At 28.2% G+C, this 18,496-nt stretch overlaps 1 protein-coding gene across 1 annotated transcript; it reads left to right on the top strand.

Moving 5' to 3' along the window:
- Positions 1–6,332: 6,332 nt before the first annotated feature.
- Positions 6,333–17,638, top strand: LOC120091912 (gibberellin 2-beta-dioxygenase 8-like). The gene is made up of 3 exons (XM_039050077.2): positions 6,333–7,098; positions 14,422–14,743; positions 17,207–17,638. Exons 1-3 carry the CDS (start codon positions 6,623–6,625, stop codon positions 17,462–17,464), a joined length of 1,056 nt encoding a protein of 351 aa, XP_038906005.1. The 5' UTR covers positions 6,333–6,622; the 3' UTR covers positions 17,465–17,638.
- Positions 17,639–18,496: the final 858 nt, after the last annotated feature.

Genomic DNA, 18,496 nt, shown 5'->3' with positions numbered 1-18,496 from the left:
GGAATTAATAGACGCATCCAATAGATGGTCACATGTGTGTTTATTATTAAGTCGAAATCTTGCATTTGCAAGATTACTTGCTCAAATAATTAAATTAAGAACACAATTTTCTGATTATACAACTAAGACCATTCGTCTTGATAATGTTGGTGAATTTACATCCCAAGCTTTTGATAATTATTGTATGTCAATTGGGATAAGTGTTGAACATCTTATAGCTCATGTTCATACACAAAATGGTTTAGCAGAATCATTCATAAAATGTTTGTAGTTAATTGCTAGATCATTGATTATAAGAGCTAAGCTTCATATATCTGTATGGGGACTACTATTTTGCATGCAACATCACTTGTATGGATTAGGCCAGTAACTTATCATAAGTACATGTTTCAATTGCTCCATCGCAAAGTACTAAGATGGGTCCTCAAAGGATATTAAGAATATATATTGGATATGATTCCTCAGCAATTATCAAATATCTTGAACCCCTGATGGGTGATGTATTTACTACATGATTTATTGATTGTCATTTTAATGAGACAATTTATTTGCATCATTATTGTCTCATTTAGGGGGGAGGAATTAAGAAGTTGAAAAAATAAATTACATAGAATGTATCGTTATTATCTCATTTAGATCCCCATATAGATCAATGTGAACTTGAAGTTCAGAAGATAATTCATTTGCAAAATATAGTAAATCAGTTACTAGATGCATTTATAGATGCAAAGAAAGTAACTAAATTACATATACCAGTTGCAAATATTCCATCGAAAATTGATATTCCAGCATAGCAAGTTGTCACTAATGAATCTAGGACACACCAAAAGCATAGCGCCAGAAGCATGGTAGACCAGTAGGTTCTAAAAATAAAAATCCTCCAAAAAGAAAAATAATTAATAGTCAAAAAGGCATGATTGAGGATGTAAATACACATAAAAAAAAAAAAAAAAAAGTTGACATGACTAGTGAGGAAAGTGAAATACCTAAAGATAATAATGAGATTTCAATAAACTATGTCATGACAGGAAAAAGATGGAATCGAACTCATGTAGTTATTGACAACATTTTTGCGTATAATGTTGCTCTTGATATTATAGTTGAAAATGAAGATTCTGAACCAAAATCTATTGAAGAATGTCGACATAGAAAATATTGGCTTCAGTGGAAAGAAACAATCGAGGTAGACTTAAACTCACTTTCAAAACGTCATGTTTTTGGGCCAATAGTCCGAACACTAGAAGGTGTCAAACCCGTGGGATAAAAATGGGTATTTGAGAGAAATAGAAATGAAAATAATGTGGTCACAAGATATAAAAGCAAGACTAATTGCACAAGATTTTTCATAAAGACCTGGTATTGATTATCAAGAGATGTATTCTTCGGTGATGGATGCAATTAGATTAAGATATTTATTTGGCTTGATTGTGTATGAGAGTCTGGACATGCATCTTATGGATGTAGTCACAACATATTTATATGGATCTCTTGATAATGATATTTATATGAGAATCCTAAAAGGATTTAAAGTACCTGAAACATATAAATCAAATTCCCGGGAAATGTATTCAATAAACTTACAGAGATCGTTATATGGATTGAAACAATCTAGACGAATGTGATACAATCACCTGTATGGATATTTTTTGAAAGAAGTATATCAAAAAAATCCAATATGTCCATATGTTTTTATAAAGATATCACAGTCAAGATTTGCTATTATAACTATATATGTTGACGACTTAAATATAATTGGAACTCCTGAAAAACTTTCAAAAGCAATAGAATATCTTAAGAAAGAATTTGAGATGAAAGATCTCGGAAAAACAAAATTTTGCCTTAGCTTGCAAACTGAGCATTTAGCAGATGGGATATTTGTTCATCAGTCAACTTATACATGAAAAGTTTTGAAAAGACTTTATATGGACAAAACACATCCATTGAATGTTCATTAGATGTGAGGAAAGATATATTTCGACCTCGAGATGATAATGAAGAACTTCTTGGTCTTGTAGTACCATATCTTAGTGCAATTGGTGCACTTATGTATCTTGTTAATAATACAAGACCAGATATTGCATTTTCATCAAATTTATTAGCAAGATATAGTTCTTCTCCAACTAAAAGATATTGGAATGGAATTAAGCATATACTCCATTATCTCCGAGAAACGATTGATATGAGTTTGTTTTATTCAAATAAATCGAATTTTGGTCTGGTTGGTTATGCAGATTTTGAATATTTTTCTGATCCACACAAAGTTAGATCTTAAATAGGTAATCTATTCACATGTGGAGGAATTGCTATATCATGGTGATCGGTGAAACGAACGATAACAGCCACTTCCTCAAATCATGATGAAATTCTTGTAATTCACGAGGCTAGTCAAGAATGTGTATGGCTAAGATCAATGATTCAATACATTCGTGGAACATGTGGTTTATCTTCTAGTAAAAATCTTGCAATAATATTATACGAAGATAACACAACATGCACATCTCAAATCAAAGGAGGATATACTAAAGGAGATAGAACAAAACATATTTCACCAAAACTTTTCTACACTTATGATTTTGAAGAAAATTGTGACATCACTATACAACAAATTTGTTCAAAGGATAACTTAGTGGACTTATTTACAAAGTCATTACCTACAGCAACCTTTGAAATATTTGTGCACAACATCGAAATGTAGCGACTCGGAGATCTCAAGTGATGTTTTCATGAGGGAGAGTAAATATACTATATTCTTTTTAAGAGTATTAGATTATATGAAATATGTATTCTTTTTCCTTCACTATAACTTTTTCCAAATGGGTTTTTTATCTAGTAAGATTTTAACAAGACATATTCATATATATAATGAGCATTATCTAAGGGGGGTTATTATAAATATTATTGAAAATAGATGCTCATTAGATGCTCATGCTTAATGACCATTGACCATGTGTCATGTCCCCATTTTTCTAAAGTGTTTTCCATGTGTCTTGTAAATATTCATTATTAGTGTCCATGTAATTCACCTCCTACTTGCCAAATTGCCTATAAATAATGGTATTTGGTGGGTTTTGAATGATACACATTGCGCAAATTCCAAAAACTTTGGAGAAAGTGGAGAAATCCATAATTTATTTTATTTACTTTTGTTTTTTATTTTATTTTATATATTTATATATATAAGGTTTAATTTTCCTAGTATTTATTTATTTTATTATTTATTTATTCCATATATCTATATTATATTTATTTATTTTAATATTATATTTTATTGACATCCGTGTTCCTATCATGTTTTATTGACATCCGTGCTCCTCAAATTCACGACATAATTCTTTTTTTCATCGTCTTCTTCATCAATTTTGTTTCTTCTCTCAAAACCCACCCATCATGTTAGCAACCAACCATCACGAATAGAGGCGATGAAGAAGAACCATGCAAGGACGAAATCGGAAAGATGGGGATGATCTACAATTGTGAGAGGCAACGAAGAAAGCTAACGAAAATGAAAAGGGATAAAAAATGGAGGAAAGAAAAAAAAAAAGAAAAAAGAAAAATAAGAAAGCTAAATTTATTAAAGTGGCAAGTTTGGAACAATGGATACATGAAATTTTAAAACGGACTATTTTGCCAAAATCATGTTCTTAAATTGCTACTTATTACAATTTTCTTTTTTTTTTAAAATTAATTCACAAAAAAAGTCAATTTGAAAGAAGTGAGTAGTGAAGGAATTTTTAAATAAAGCTACTCATTGTTATTATTAATGATATTTTGTTGATATTTTCGGTAAACATGATTGTTGACTTTCTATGATATAACGATAATATCGATTTGTACTAAAAAATAATAATATTGATTCATTCTTTAGGTTAATATCTAATCTATGGATGAAAATACCAAAATGGGAACAAAAATTTAATGCCATTATATTAGCCATACACAAATTACATTAAATATTTCCACTGAATTTCACTTGTGATCTCATATTATTATTTCTTTTTTTTACTACTATGCTACTATTATTATTATACAATATACATAGGCTTTAAAATCTTATTCATATATTTATATATATATATATATATATATATATATATATTTTAATGTCAATGAAAATATTCAATAAAATTTTCAAAATATATCTGAATTAATAAATAAGGATCTCACACTTTTAGATAACTTTTTGTTATTATTTAAAAAGTATACTTTTATTATAGATATGAGCAATGTATAAGAAATGACTGACATTTATAGAAAAACAAGTCCAATATTATGTGCAATCAACAAAAGATCTATAGTTTGAAAAAATTTTTAGTTTTATGGACCAAAAGGATGGTTAAAGCGTCATTATCTTCCTTGATTTCTACTGTTCTATAGTACGTATGGTGTTCCTTAAAGTACAATGATATCTTTCTATCTAAAGATTTTACAAAACTGCAATCTAATATATGTAAGAATTTTAGAGAAGACTTTCAATGTTACACTTGATCGATCAAACGTTTTCACTAAAAGGTTCAATTCACTAGAAGGGAGTAGTGAAAGAACTTTTAAATAAGCAATGATTTCTTAATGATATATTGTTGATATTACTTTAATACATGTGTTGTTAAGTTTCTATGATATAAAAATAATATCGGTTCACTCTTTATGTCAATGTGTCAAATCAATATATATATAAATATATATATAAAAAGTAAAGATGTTGATGAATTATATTAACCCTACACAAAATATTTCCTCTGAAAATTTCAAGCACCTGTCATCTCATATCATTATTATTATTATTATTATTATAATAGAATAGAATATACATAGTTCTAGTGACTCCGAAGAATTGATGTGAAATTTTCAATAGGCATTTGCCACCAAATTTTGGAATAAAAGAAATGAAAGTTTGGGATTTGCAATAATAAGATTGGTCTTTTGTAAAGGCATATAACATTATTTAATTTCTTGCCAAATTGCAATGAATTCTGATTAGAATTTCGTACATTTTGTCTCGGCAAAATTAAAATGCAAATTAAAAGAAAATAAAAATCCCAGTTGGAAATACGACCAATTTAGGTCTTTTGTGACAAGCACATATACTATGTTCATAATTTGTCTACCCAAGTTTTTTTTAAAAGAAATAAGACTTAACTTTAAAACCACAATCATATTATATAATATATATAGTTAACCCCTCTCTTCTCTCTTTCACAATTTTTTCTCTGATGACACACTCAACCGCGTGTTCTTCACTCAGCCATAGAATTCTCAATCACAAAATCTCATAATTTTGATTCAGCTTCTTCCACCTAATCACAAAACTTTTTGATACATTATTATATATAATAGTCCCAAACTTCATGGCCTAACTCACTCCTCTCATCGTTCCTTTTGGATTGGGATATAATGAGGGTGCTAAAAATATGTTAATCTAATTGAGATATTTCAATGCATATACCATCTTTTGATCCCACTCTCTAAAAACTTGTTCAAAAAAACCTCTCATAATCTTAGTTTGACATACGCTTAATTAAACCATGTTGATCACGAACGGAAGTTTGATTGCATTTTAGAGCTAAGAGAAGGTTAACCATATATTAAGTTCATCTCCAACAAATTTAGGTTTTTTGGTGCAATAATCAAAGGTATGAAGAGGTTGATCATCAAAATATATGTTGCAATGTGTCGAGCTAATTTTGATTTTAATATTTTTCTATGTTCATCAACATCAGCATAGCTTGGCAATAATTGACATATACTTCTTTTCTTAAAGTTGAGAGCTCAAATTGTCATATTGAGATTTGTAAAAAAAAAAAAAAAAAAAGACATACTTTTTATTGGCAATAGTGGTGGATCCATAAATTTTATTGCTGGGAGCTTGATATAATTTAGTAAAAATAAATGTAATGAATGAGACTTGAACCTAGGTCTAAAGAGGTTGAAAAACAAATTTAATACTAAACTAGCTAATAATTTTGATATTATGTCAGTTTATATATATCATAAAGAACATAAAGTTGATGGAGACTCGAATCCCCTTTGGATCTATACTAAATTTGTCTTTGATTATATCTTTTATCGGTAAGCTTTTCTTTTGCAGCTTCATACTAGAGAGGAAATTTATTTTTCTACCCATTTCTTTTTTCTCTTAAAAAACCAACTCATTGTACTTTAAAAAAAAAAATCAACATAATATAAAGTATAAAAAATAATTCAACATATGAGGTAATGAAAACAGAGAAGTTTCCATGATGTATATGTAAACATAACATGTCAGATATAAATGATAAAAAGATATTTTATTGTATGGTTTGAAAAGCATTTAACACTGTCTTTCCTAGAACTTCAAAAAGCTAGGCTACACTACACTCTTTCACCAAAAAAAAAAAAAAAGAGTGAAAAAATCTGTGTTGGCATGTCAATATCTCTTGAACTACATAAAGCTTTTAGAATATATATACATATATATATATATATAGTTCTTCATTTCATTTTGGAAGGCTAAACCTAAATACATCATGAGAATGCCTTAAATTATGATGTAATTCATTTGAACATTTTATTTTGATCAGTTTATTTGGGTTTTGGGGGTTTGCATAATAAGGAGGTGATAGAGACTTGTTTTTTTTATTTCAGTATGAGTATGGAGATTGAACCTCCATTAGAAGTAAGGTATTATGCTCTGATGAAAGATGAAATGGAGGGTAAAAATGGAAGATTAAAAGCTGAAGAAGAAGATGATCATGATGAAGTAGTGGAGGAATGTGAAGATGAAATAGAGTTACCAATGATTGATTTAGGGCTTTTAAAGATGGGGAATTTAGAGAAAGAGAAGTGCAAGAATGAGATAGTGGAAGCAGCAAGAAATTGGGGTTTTTTCCAAATATTGAATCATGGGGTTCCTGAGAAGGTATTGAAGGCAATGATTTATGAGCAAAAGAAAGTGTTTAATCAACCTTTTGCAAACAAAAGTTTGAGTAACTTTCTTAATTTGGCTGGTACTTACCGCTGGGGTAACCCTGTGGCTATTTCTCCAACTCAAATTTCTTGGTCTGAAGCTTTCCATATTGCTGTTTTGGAGGTTTCAAGCTTGAACGACCATCTTACCCTCAGGTATATTATTAACCTTAATTTCCCCTTACTTTAACTCATTTTCTTTCTTTCTTACCTCTTCCCTTGTATTTTGGATTCTTTCTTCTTCTTCTTCTTCATCTTCACCGCTTTTTCTAAATTTTCTTATTTTGTTTTTTAAAAACATATACTTCGTTACTAGACTTACAACAGAGCGGAAAACTATATAACAATATTGAAAGAAGCTTTGATCTTGAGGACTAAAGACAAAATATTATTTAAAAAACACATAATCAAAGATTAGGGTTTTTTTTTCTTAATTTAAATGTAATCACCAGATGGTATTAAGTTGATGAATCACATCATGATCTTGTGCTAATCACAATTCATCAAACAAAAAGAGGAAACGGCCACAAAGAAGATTTTGACAGGCTTCTATGATGGGTCTAATCTATATAAAGATAAATTAACTTGTTAATAAGTACTATTTTTCCATAACATAATTAAGTGTATCTAAAACCATATTTAATTAATTATCAACCGAAAGAGAAGGAAAAGTTAGACAAGAGATAAATTTAGAAGTTTCCTTGAAATGAAACTCTCTGATGTGGTCATAGTTCATCTGAACTTTGGCTTGAAGAATTAAAACTTCAGAACTTCTCTTAATTGATTATAAGTACAATATTATATATATATATAGAGAGAGAGAGAGAGAGAGCTACATTATGCAGAAGAAAGAGATTAGTGATATAACTTGGTTATTATATATATATATACATAGTGATCATGAAACAAAAATTAGTCCTCAAACTTTTCGTTTAAATAACAATTCAGTTTCTAAACTTTCATTTGTTACATTGTTATAAATTTAAAAGTATAAAGACCGAATTAAAAAGTATAAGAACGATCCTCAAACTTTCAATTTTATATTTATATAACAATGCAATTCATGAAAATACTAAATTGATAAAGAGATTAGGGACACCTAAATTTATCTAAAAACTTACAAATACTAAACTGTTACCTAATAAAATTTGACACTAAATTTTGATGAGATTTTCATAATTGGAATTAAATTGTTATAAATGAAAAATACATAATGTATATTAAGGAGGTGTCAACCTAGTTGAGATGTCCGATGCATTAATTGATCACAAATTTAAAAAGAAAATATTTGAGTGTTGTCTTGGTTGCATGCAACTTTTTGTGTAGCCCTGGGAACACCTCCAATAAAAGTTTGTCATATGTGGCAAAAAAAAAAAATTAAAAACTGAATTATTATTTTTTTTACTATATGAAAATGAGAGTTTTATTGCTCATTTAAAAATATAGAAACTATATTGTTATAAATTAAAGTTCAAGAACTAAATGATTAATTAGAGACTTGAAATATTCTTTAACCTCTTTTGTAGAAATAGTGATGTGTTTTTATGAAGCTGCAATGGTAAAAAGTTTACTGTGCATTTGTTTTCTATTGTTCAACACTATTTATGAATCTTTGTTCTCAAGAATTCTTGAATCTTCTTAAAAACAAGGATTGGTTTGATATCTGAAATCAAAAAGTCAAAAGCTTAGTACAGCTATTGTGATTGATTGATAACCCTAGTACAGGGTTTTAGGGCTACCCTAAACATCATGTTGCACAAAATTCAGGTCCTTAATCCTACAAAATCAGAATGTAAAAATCAATGCATCCTTAAACAATCATGATTTTCTTTTAGAAGGAGGATACTTCGATATAAAATTCGTATGTGAGCAACATACAAAAGTAGTAATTACCGAAAAACAGAGAAATTGAGAGCGATAGTGAATATGTGTCAACTAGAAAAGAGCTTAGATTTAATAAAGCAATATTTAGGTTGCACCTAATTCTCATAGCCTCCTCCTTTTAGCCAAAAAAAATATATTTTATTATTTTTTATGGTCAACTTTTCATTAGGTGCAGTCAGAGATGGGATGCAATAATGGTTGCACCTAAATTTTTTCGTATCTAATATAAACCAAATAGTAGCAATATTTCAGCTGGAAATTTTGAAATTTTAAATTTTCAGTTAAAACTTTTGTTCCTAAAAGGTTTCTTGTTTTTCAAAGTTTAAAAAGGTTAAATCAAAAGTAGGGTTACAAGAAGTAAGTAATCCCTAGAAGTTACTGCTCCATTCCTCTGTCTTGCTCCTTTCCCCTAAAAAAGCAACAAAATGTTACATACTGTCTAGTGTATGAACACAAAGAAGAGTATTTTTGCTTTTTCAAAGAATAAATAAATAAAGAAATACAAATAATACAAATAAAATAGTACCTTTCCTTTTTCTGTCTTTTGATTGGAAGTTTTCAATTGTTTTTTTAACCTTTTTCACTTGCTTTACTTGTTTTGAATTCAATGTCATCATTTACTTCATGTGAGTACCAAACAAAAAAAAGTACTTCCATACAGCTCACTTAAAAATTACAAAATTATTAATAACTATAAAATGGAGAAATATATTACAACCTTTTTGGTTTGGCTCATGTGTTTGAAAAGTCTAGAATGGCAAAGCAAGGGTAGGTAGAAAAGTTTAATTTATGTACTTTGTTTTTTTCATCTTCTAAACTTGAAATGACCTTTAAAAAGTAATACTTTTAGGTGGGAACATTATAAATCTCCGTACATTAAGTACTTAGGGGGCGTTTGATAATCTTGAGAGAGTTGAGTTAAGTGGGCGAAAAAAACCCACTCAATGTTTGGCTCATTGATAAAATAAAAACGGTAATTTTAATAACCCACCATTTCACTTCCTCTCAACACCCTTAAATCGGTGCATTTTCTCAAACTCTCCTCTTAACTCTCTCATTACTCTCATCTGTCGTTTCTCTCTCTCACTCACCCGTCTCTTCACATTACTCCCATTCTTATCTCTCTCATCTTCTCTCTTCTTCATTCATCTGGTTGGTCCTCTTTGTCCCATCTGTTTCTTTTCCTCATATTTTTCTCTTCTCGCTTAATAGTATGGGTCTTTTCTTATTGAATCACTCTTTGCTCTTCTCTGTATATTTTTTTAGGGTTGTTTTCATTTTTTTTCCCTAAGATCTACTACATGTGTAGTTATTTATTGGAGATCCAACTATTTTTCTTATTTATCTTTCGTTTTTTTGGTCAGATCTACATTTTTTTTTTGGAGCTTTTGTTATGGGTTTTGGATCTGTCTTCTTCCCATGTTTTATTATTCCTTGCATATCAGATTTGCCCATGATTTTGGATCTATAGAGTTTTTATCAATGAATTTTTTAGCTTCGATTTCAAGTATGTTAGAACTGTAGGTTTTTCATTGGATTTTTGGGTTTCAATTTCTTGAGAATATATTAGATCTATAGGATTTTTCATTGGTTTTTTCATGTTCCAATGGAGAAAAAATATATGTTATGTAATTGAGTGTTAGAAATTTGAATTCGAAATTTTGTGTTTAGCATATGAATACTTTATAGAGAATTTATTATGTTTTTAGAATGGAAAAAGTTGGAAATCTTCTTGTTTTTGTCTTAAAAATCCTAGAAAAATATGTATATAGTTGAAAATTAAAATGAACAATAGCAAACTAAAAAAAAAGACTTTTTAACTCATCTTAACTCAACTCAATACCCCAACACAAATAATAATTACCAACTTAACTCAACTCTACACTCCAAATATAAACAATTTAACTCTCAAGATAATTTAACTCCTCAGACAATAATTACCAATTTAACTCTATGGACCAAACGCTCCCTTAAAAACATTTTTACTTTTAGCTTTCTAAATAGGTTAAATAATAAATTTGGTTCGATTTAGAAAAAAATTAGAATTTAGTCATTATGGATTATAATTAGAGTTTAGTTCCTAAAGTTTGATAAAATGATCTTAAATGATTCCTACAGTAGAAATTATTTATGAGGATTTATCATACTATAGAAACTATTTATAAGATTTTATCAAATCATGAGAATTGAACTCTAACTCTTAAAACCGTAAGAATTAAATTCTAACTTTCTTTAAATCATAGAGATCAAATTTATAATTTAATTAATCTTCTAAGTATCTTGTAAAAAAAAATTAACTCACTTTTCACTTGACAATCAAACAAAATTTCCAAATTCTTAATATTTCTAGTTGACTACAATAAATATTTTTCAATTGAAGATCCCTATTGTTATTATTGACAAACTAATAGTCTGAAGTGTCTGATCAGTTGTAAAAAATTGTTTGATTCACATACACAAATGTGTTTTATAAAATGTTGTACTCTTTATTAAGGATGTGGGATTTAGGAAAAGTTTGAGAGATGGTACTTTTAATAATTTAAATTTAAGTTGAGGCTTGGTTTTACACCTTTTAAATGTTATTTTCATAAAATCAAAATTGATTTCAAATTATTAAAGATACGATATAAATGATTTTAATAGTTTCAAAATTACCCTCAAATATGCCATTAAGAAACTTAGGATATAAGTAACTTTCAATATCTTAGAGCTTATTTGGATTAACTAGAGAAAAAAATATTCTTAAAAAAAATATTTTTATTTAAACTTTTTTTTTAATCAAAATGGTTTAAAATATACGTTGAAAGTGTTTCACAAGTTATTTTGATTGCCACACACTTTAATTAAATTCTTTTTTAAAATTACTTTTCTTCAAAATTAAACACTTAAAAATAATACACCATTATATAGTTGGTAGGATTAAGAAATTAAAGTCGTTAAAAAGATAAAGAAACATTCTTATCAAATCTATCATACTCTTCACAACTTTGGACTATACAAACAAAATCCATAGTGGAAACAATTCTTACTCAAATAAACTTTTATGTGTAATACCCGTACAAAAATATTAAGTATATGTTATATCGATCTTTGTGCATATTTTATCTAATTATTCAGTCTTAATATTTCATGTGATAAATTCTTCTTACTTTTTTTAATATATATAAAATTCGGACTCCCTTTCAATTAAAAATGAAAAGATATAAAAACATATCTTTTTTAAAAAGAAAAAGAAAAGATTGTCACATGGAAATTTGTGATTGAACACTTAGGTGGGTTGCACAAAGATGGGTATAATCGAGGGACACTAAAGTTTTTTTTTTTTTTTTTAAGTGATTGAATGAGATGTACAAAAATAAGTATTGTTGTTACGGACGTGACTAGACCTATAATGAGGATAAGATTAAAGGAAGCGTATACATACATACTTATGTATATACATAGTATATAATATATATATATATATAAAGAAGATTTAGGGTAGGGGTACCCCACAAGGACTGAAAGGGCATGTGAAGTACCTGAGAAGGGGTGCTTCCACAGCAACAGAGAGTGCATGGCTAAAAGGGCAATGCTCATAGTTTGACACCACCCCATCACGTGACCATCACATGAACAAGTTTGTAGTCTCGTGGGGGCATACCCCCTCTTCCATTATCTTATCTTCTTCTTTTTTTTTTTTTTTTTTTTGTTTTTTTTTTTCTGCTCGGTTTTTATGCAACAAATTCATTTTGGCTCTTACTACACTTTTCCTTTCATTATTGCTTCTCTCATATATATACTTTGTTTCCCAAAAACATGACAAACAAAAATCTCCCATTTTCCCCATGTGTGCCTTTTCACCTTTTTTTTTCATTTTTAAAATAACAAAATATCTCTTCTTCTTCTTCTTCTTCTTTTTTTTGTCATTCTTTATCAAGGTTTATTAGAAAATTTCTCTCGGGAGAGATTTTTATTTAAGGTAATTACAATGGATAGTACTTTTAGGAATAATTATTAAGTGTATAACACTATTTTTAAAGAATTGCAAATATAGCAAAATCTATCAGTGATAGACTCCTACCAGTGATATGGTCTACCACTGATAGGTTTTGAGAGTTGATCAAAATTTTGTTATATCTACAAATTCTTTGATATTGTGCTATATTTGCTAATACTTTAGGTCTGACTGCTGCTATATTTATAACTGTGAAACATGTTTTCTATTACTAATTTTATGAAATTAAATAAATACTTGTACAAATGAGAAGTTTTGGGGGGAGCAATTTTCTTTCTTTTATATATATTTGACAAAGACCAAGGAGTTATGTCAAACTAATTTTCTCATCGTTACTTATTATTTAAAATTTTGGCTCAAATTTTGTTCTTGAAATTTAGAGTTGATTTAAAGAAGGCGTGTGTAGAAGGTTTCAAATGTATTGCGTTTTATTAGAGAAACCAACGAGTCTTTCTAAAGTTGCACATTTTTATGTGAATTCTCCCGCCCCTTTAAATAATTAAACCCTCATAGTTATTAAATCTAATGCGCTAATCAAATTAAAAGCCCCTTGACAAGTTAAAAATGATAAATAATTTAGGTCTCAATTGATAATCATTTAGGTTTCATTTGGTAATCATTTTGTTTTTTGTTTTTTTATTTTTGAAAATTAAGTTTACTTCCTCCCATTTCTTATAATGATTTGCATCTTTTGTAAGTACAATGGTTAAATTTTTAGCAAAATTTAAAAAAAAAAAAAAAAAAAAAAACAAGTTTTTGAAATCTACTTTTTTTTAGTTTTCAAATTTTGGCTTATTTTTTAAACAATTGGTAAAAAGTAGAGAATGAAAGGAAGAAATCTAGAGGTGGAAATAGAATATGTAGGCTTAATTTTTAAAGAACAAAAAATAAAAAAATCAAATAGTTACCATATGAGGCATTATTTTTTTGTATTTGGAGTTTGAAAATTAAGCTTGTGAGCTCTACTATCACTTCTGGATTTATATATTATGTTGCTCACTTTCTCTCAATATTTTCAAAAACTAAACCAGAAGTTTTTAAAAACTTGTTTTATATTTTAGGACCCAAAACTTAAACAAAAAAAAACTTGTTTTTGGTTTTTAGATTTTTTACTAAGAAATAAGGAGAAAACAAAAATAAATTTAAAAAACAAAACATTACAAACAAAATGATTATTAAATGAGACTTAAGTATCTCTTTCATTTCTGAAACTTTTTTAAGTTAAATTTTGAAAATAAAAACAAGTTTTTCAAAACATAGTTCAAATTAAAAAAAAAAAAAAAAAAAAAAAAAAAAATCCTAAAATGTATTCTTTATTGAAGAAACGATAATTCATTGATCAAAAGGAACAAGGAACGTCCAAATGAATAAGCTGGCTAGAAAGAAACCTTCCAATTAATCAAAACAATAAAAAAAGTATCATAATTACAAAACAACTGAAAACGAAAAAGCCACATTTTGATGAATCTCATCTCAAAATTGGGTATATAAAACAAAATAGTTATGAAACAAATGAGTGGGTTTTAGGTTTTGGTCTTATATTATAAAAGCATATGTTATTGGTGTGACTGAGTTTGAGTGTATTTTGAGAGAAACAGATCAACAATGGAAGGCGTGGTGAAGAAGTTTGGGAGGTTAGCAGAGAACATATCAGAGGTATTAGGGCAAAGCTTGGGAATAAAATCAAGTTACTTCAAAGAAAGATGTGAAAAAGGAAAGAGCAGCTTTCGACTGAATAGATATCCACCTTGTCCATTTGCTTCTAAAGTCTATGGCTTAATTCCTCACACCGACAGTGATTATCTCACAATACTTTACCAACCTCAAACCAGTGGTTTGCAACTCATGAAAGCTGGAAAATGGTTTCCTGTTAAACCTAACCCACAAGCTTTGCTTGTCAACATCGGTGACTTATTTCAGGTACACCTCCATACACTTACCTTTCTTCGGTTTTCTCTTTTCATATCACTCCAACTATTTGGAAATTTAGTACAATACAAAAGAATTTGCAAATATAGTAAAATTTAGATCTAGTTTTCAGAGTTTACCAATTATAGACCATATTGCTAATAGGAGTCAATAAACGATAAAGTCTATCTTCGATAAATTTTACTATATTTGCAAATTTTTAGAAATATTGTTAGACAACTTAAATAAAATGTGTTGCCCATACCCTAATTAGGACGTTTTCAAAACAAAAGGCTTTTAGAGTGTTAAGAAATATATAAATGTATATGTATCTTGAGTTTTTCGGTTTAGTAGAACTAGTTTTAGGCTCCATTTGATAGGCATTTAGGTTTTGTTTGATAATGATTTTGGCCATGTTTGGCAAATATTTGGATTTTAGTTTTTTGTTTCTAAAAATTAATTAAGCCTATAAACACTCATTCTACCTCATGCTTTGTTATTTACTTTTACCAATGTTTTAAAAAACTAAGCCAAAGTTTAGAAACTAAAAAAACAAAGGAAGTTTTTTAAAACATTTGTATTTAGAATTTGAAATTTGGCTAAAAAAACTCAACTCTTTTATTCAAATTAAGATATCATTCATTATAAGAAATTGAAAAAAAATAGACTTGATTTTAAAAAAACAAAAACTAAAAACGAAAGGGTTACTACCACACACGAATCCAACCAATCACAACTAGCCCAAGAGAGAATTTTGGTACTCTTTTCCAATAGGCATCAGTTATTGGTGCAGCTAAGCATATGCTAGAAAAGGACCCGCTTTTGGAAAAAAGAGCATTTCATGATTCTTGCCCCCTAGGCCTTTCTTTGAAAAATTTCCTGTTTTTTTTTTTAAATAGGGTTTTTATTTTTAGTTTTCTGTTTTTGCAATTTATGTTTCTTTTCTCCCAATGTTTCCCTTAAGGTTTTCATTAATCTTAAAGAAACACTTGAATTTCTAGTCAAATTCTAAAAAAAAAAAAAAAAAAAAAAAAAAAAAAAAAAAAAAAAACGTTGGAAACCTTCTTTTTTCTTTTTTTTAAGTTTTTGTAACTCGACTTGATTTTTAAGAAAATGAGTGGAACTAGATAATGAAAAAACATAAAAATTTATGAGTATGTATACATGAGCATACAATTACATTTAAGCAAGGCATTTTCTTTTATCTAAATGAAGTATTTCGAACCCTTCATCTTTAAGAAAGATTTGTATACGTTTTAACTCATTAGGTTGAAAACTAATTTTTAGAATACTTGACTAAACTTTACTTTGAAAAGAAAAAGAAAAAAAAGTCGATTTTTAAAATTTTGGGTAAGCCCTCAAAGTATTTGTTTAAAAATGAAAATAAAATAAACAACTTATATGACGTTAGCTTTTCTTTTTAAAAGACTACTACAATTTTAATAAGAAACAAAAAATATATTATTATTAAACGTATGAAAATAAGTTTTGGACAGATTGCACTATGATTTATTTTGTTTTGAATTTTCAGTTTTTATGAACTTTTTGTTTTATACAACTATTTTCTTTTTTAAACTATCAAGCTGTTATATCTTAGCCAAATTTCAGATTCCAAAATATTATTATTATTATTATTATTATTATAATAAAGGAGTTACAAATTTATTTTTTTGGGATATTTTTAATTCTTCTTCTTTTCTTTTTTAATTATCTCACTAAATTGTCCAATTATAATATAATTTATCAAGTGATAAATTCTTGTTTTTTAATATTTTAATTCTTTTTAATGTGAGTGATGAGAAATGATACATAAATATAAATGCATCTTCGGATGCACCCAAGTATTATCTTTAGAAATAGAGATATCAATACCTATTTTTTAGATAAATTACCGACCTATTTGAAATGACTTTCTGAGTGAAAAACCAGAAATAATTGTTTGCAAAACAGATTTGTTTTAAAAAATAAAAGGCTAATAACAAAACCATTTAAAATTAGATTTGAAATTCCTTTGACACTTAAGTCACTGCCTAAAACTTATATCTTGCGGTTGGATGTTTTCTGGTGGTAGTAATCAGAAAAGATGAAATAACAATTCCATAAACTTGAAACTGGAGAAAGACTAAATAAACTTCATATCTATAGATTTCAAATCAAGAACTAAATACCCTAAAGAATCAGCAAAATTAAATTGTAACCTTAAAAGATCGTTTCTTCTCAGCAAAATGAACTTAAACTCAACGGTAATTAGCACGACCTTCCTTCCCATCCCATAAGTCAAAGGTTCGATCCTCCATCTCCGCGACGATTGTCCTAAAAAAAGAAAAAAAAATACTTATTCTCAAGAATAACATATAGGAAAAGATCAAAAGGCCATGTAGAGAACATAAACATATATATGTACATATATATTAGCAGCCTTTTGTGAAGAAAGTGATCTTAAATGGTAAAAAGAATATTTTGTGATGGGTGCAGGTTGTGAGCAATGATGTTTTTAGGAGCCTTAAACACAGAGTGGTTGCTTCTGAAGGAGTAGAAAGATTTTCCTTTGCATATTTCTATTGCCCATCTGATGATGTGATGATTGAGAGTTGGTTGAAACCAAGCATTTACAGGCAGTTCAGCTACAAAGAGTATAGACAACAAATAGAAAAAGATGTAGAGAAAACAGGCAACAAAGTAGGCCTTTCAAGGTTTTTCTTGCACAACATCTTGCCTCATTTGGGTCAATGACTCAAATTGTGTCTAATGTCCATTAATTACTCTACCTAACTATATGAGAGCAAAATAATTATATTAAACTAGTACTAGGAAGGCTATTTGGGGTGTATGTTCTTGTATCAAATATTTTCACATCCTATCACTTTCTTCTATATTTATAAACTTATTGTCTACTTTAAATCACCATTTTGATCATCCAACTCTTCATCATTTTTAAATTACAACTTCTTCAATTGCTTTGAAGTATAGAAACTATAACAAAAAGTAAACAAAATAAAAAAGAGTTTTGGAAACAACTTCTTCAATTGCTTTTAAGTATAGAAACCTATACATTAATTCTATTTTCCTTGGCCCTTATCCTTCTGTTGATTTAGTTCTTCTACTTTTTAAAATTAAACAACTGAATCTCTAACATTGACAGTCTGGTTATGTGGGTGACAAATCTACAATTGTATATCAAAGGGAAACGAATGAAATGAATGTCACGTTTATCAATTCGTAATGAAAATTGGTGTAATCGTAAAAAATTCTATTGGTAGATCAATTGTAATAGGACACAAACACAAATGTAATTGGATTGCTTTTGATTACGCATTTAATTAAAGTTATGAATTTTATCAAATTTTTCGTCACTGTTTACCTTTGCTTTTGAGGATCAAACAATAATGATAACAGTAATCGTAACAGTAAAAGTATCAAAATTCATAATTTTTCCTTTGAAATAATAATAATAATGGTAATCGTAACAATAACTGTAACGATAATTGTAATAGTACGACGTAATTTCCATACACAATTGGATTGACCACCCTTCGTTCATCAATCAATTTGCATTTTTTTATTACAAATTTGAAAGTGGGCCCCAAATGTCAATATATGTGCAGAACACACTAAACAACACCAAAGTTAATCAAATGAGGCCCACTTTTCTCATTACCATTGATTTATTATGTTTTCACTAGGGTAAACGTGGTCAAAATGTGAAGTATCTTGTTTTTTAAGGGCTCTTTTTAAATATAGAAAAATAAACCAAAATATTTACAA

This window comes from Benincasa hispida, chromosome 11 (genome assembly GCF_027475165.1).
Source record: "Benincasa hispida cultivar pf3 chromosome 11, pf3_genome.v1.1, whole genome shotgun sequence".
In the NCBI taxonomy this organism is placed as follows: Eukaryota; Viridiplantae; Streptophyta; class Magnoliopsida; order Cucurbitales; family Cucurbitaceae; genus Benincasa; species Benincasa hispida.
Note: the sequence above shows the minus strand (reverse complement) of the source record. Positions and strands in the feature narration are given on the sequence as shown.

Coding starts and splice junctions, on each gene's coding strand:
- LOC120091912 (XM_039050077.2), top strand. CDS start 6,623: ATGAGTATGGAGATTGAACCTCCATTAGAAGTAAGGTATTATGCTCTG. Junction 7,099..14,421: donor AACGACCATCTTACCCTCAG/GTATATTATTAA, acceptor TGAGAGAAACAG/ATCAACAATGGAAGGCGTGG. Junction 14,744..17,206: donor ACATCGGTGACTTATTTCAG/GTACACCTCCAT, acceptor TGATGGGTGCAG/GTTGTGAGCAATGATGTTTT.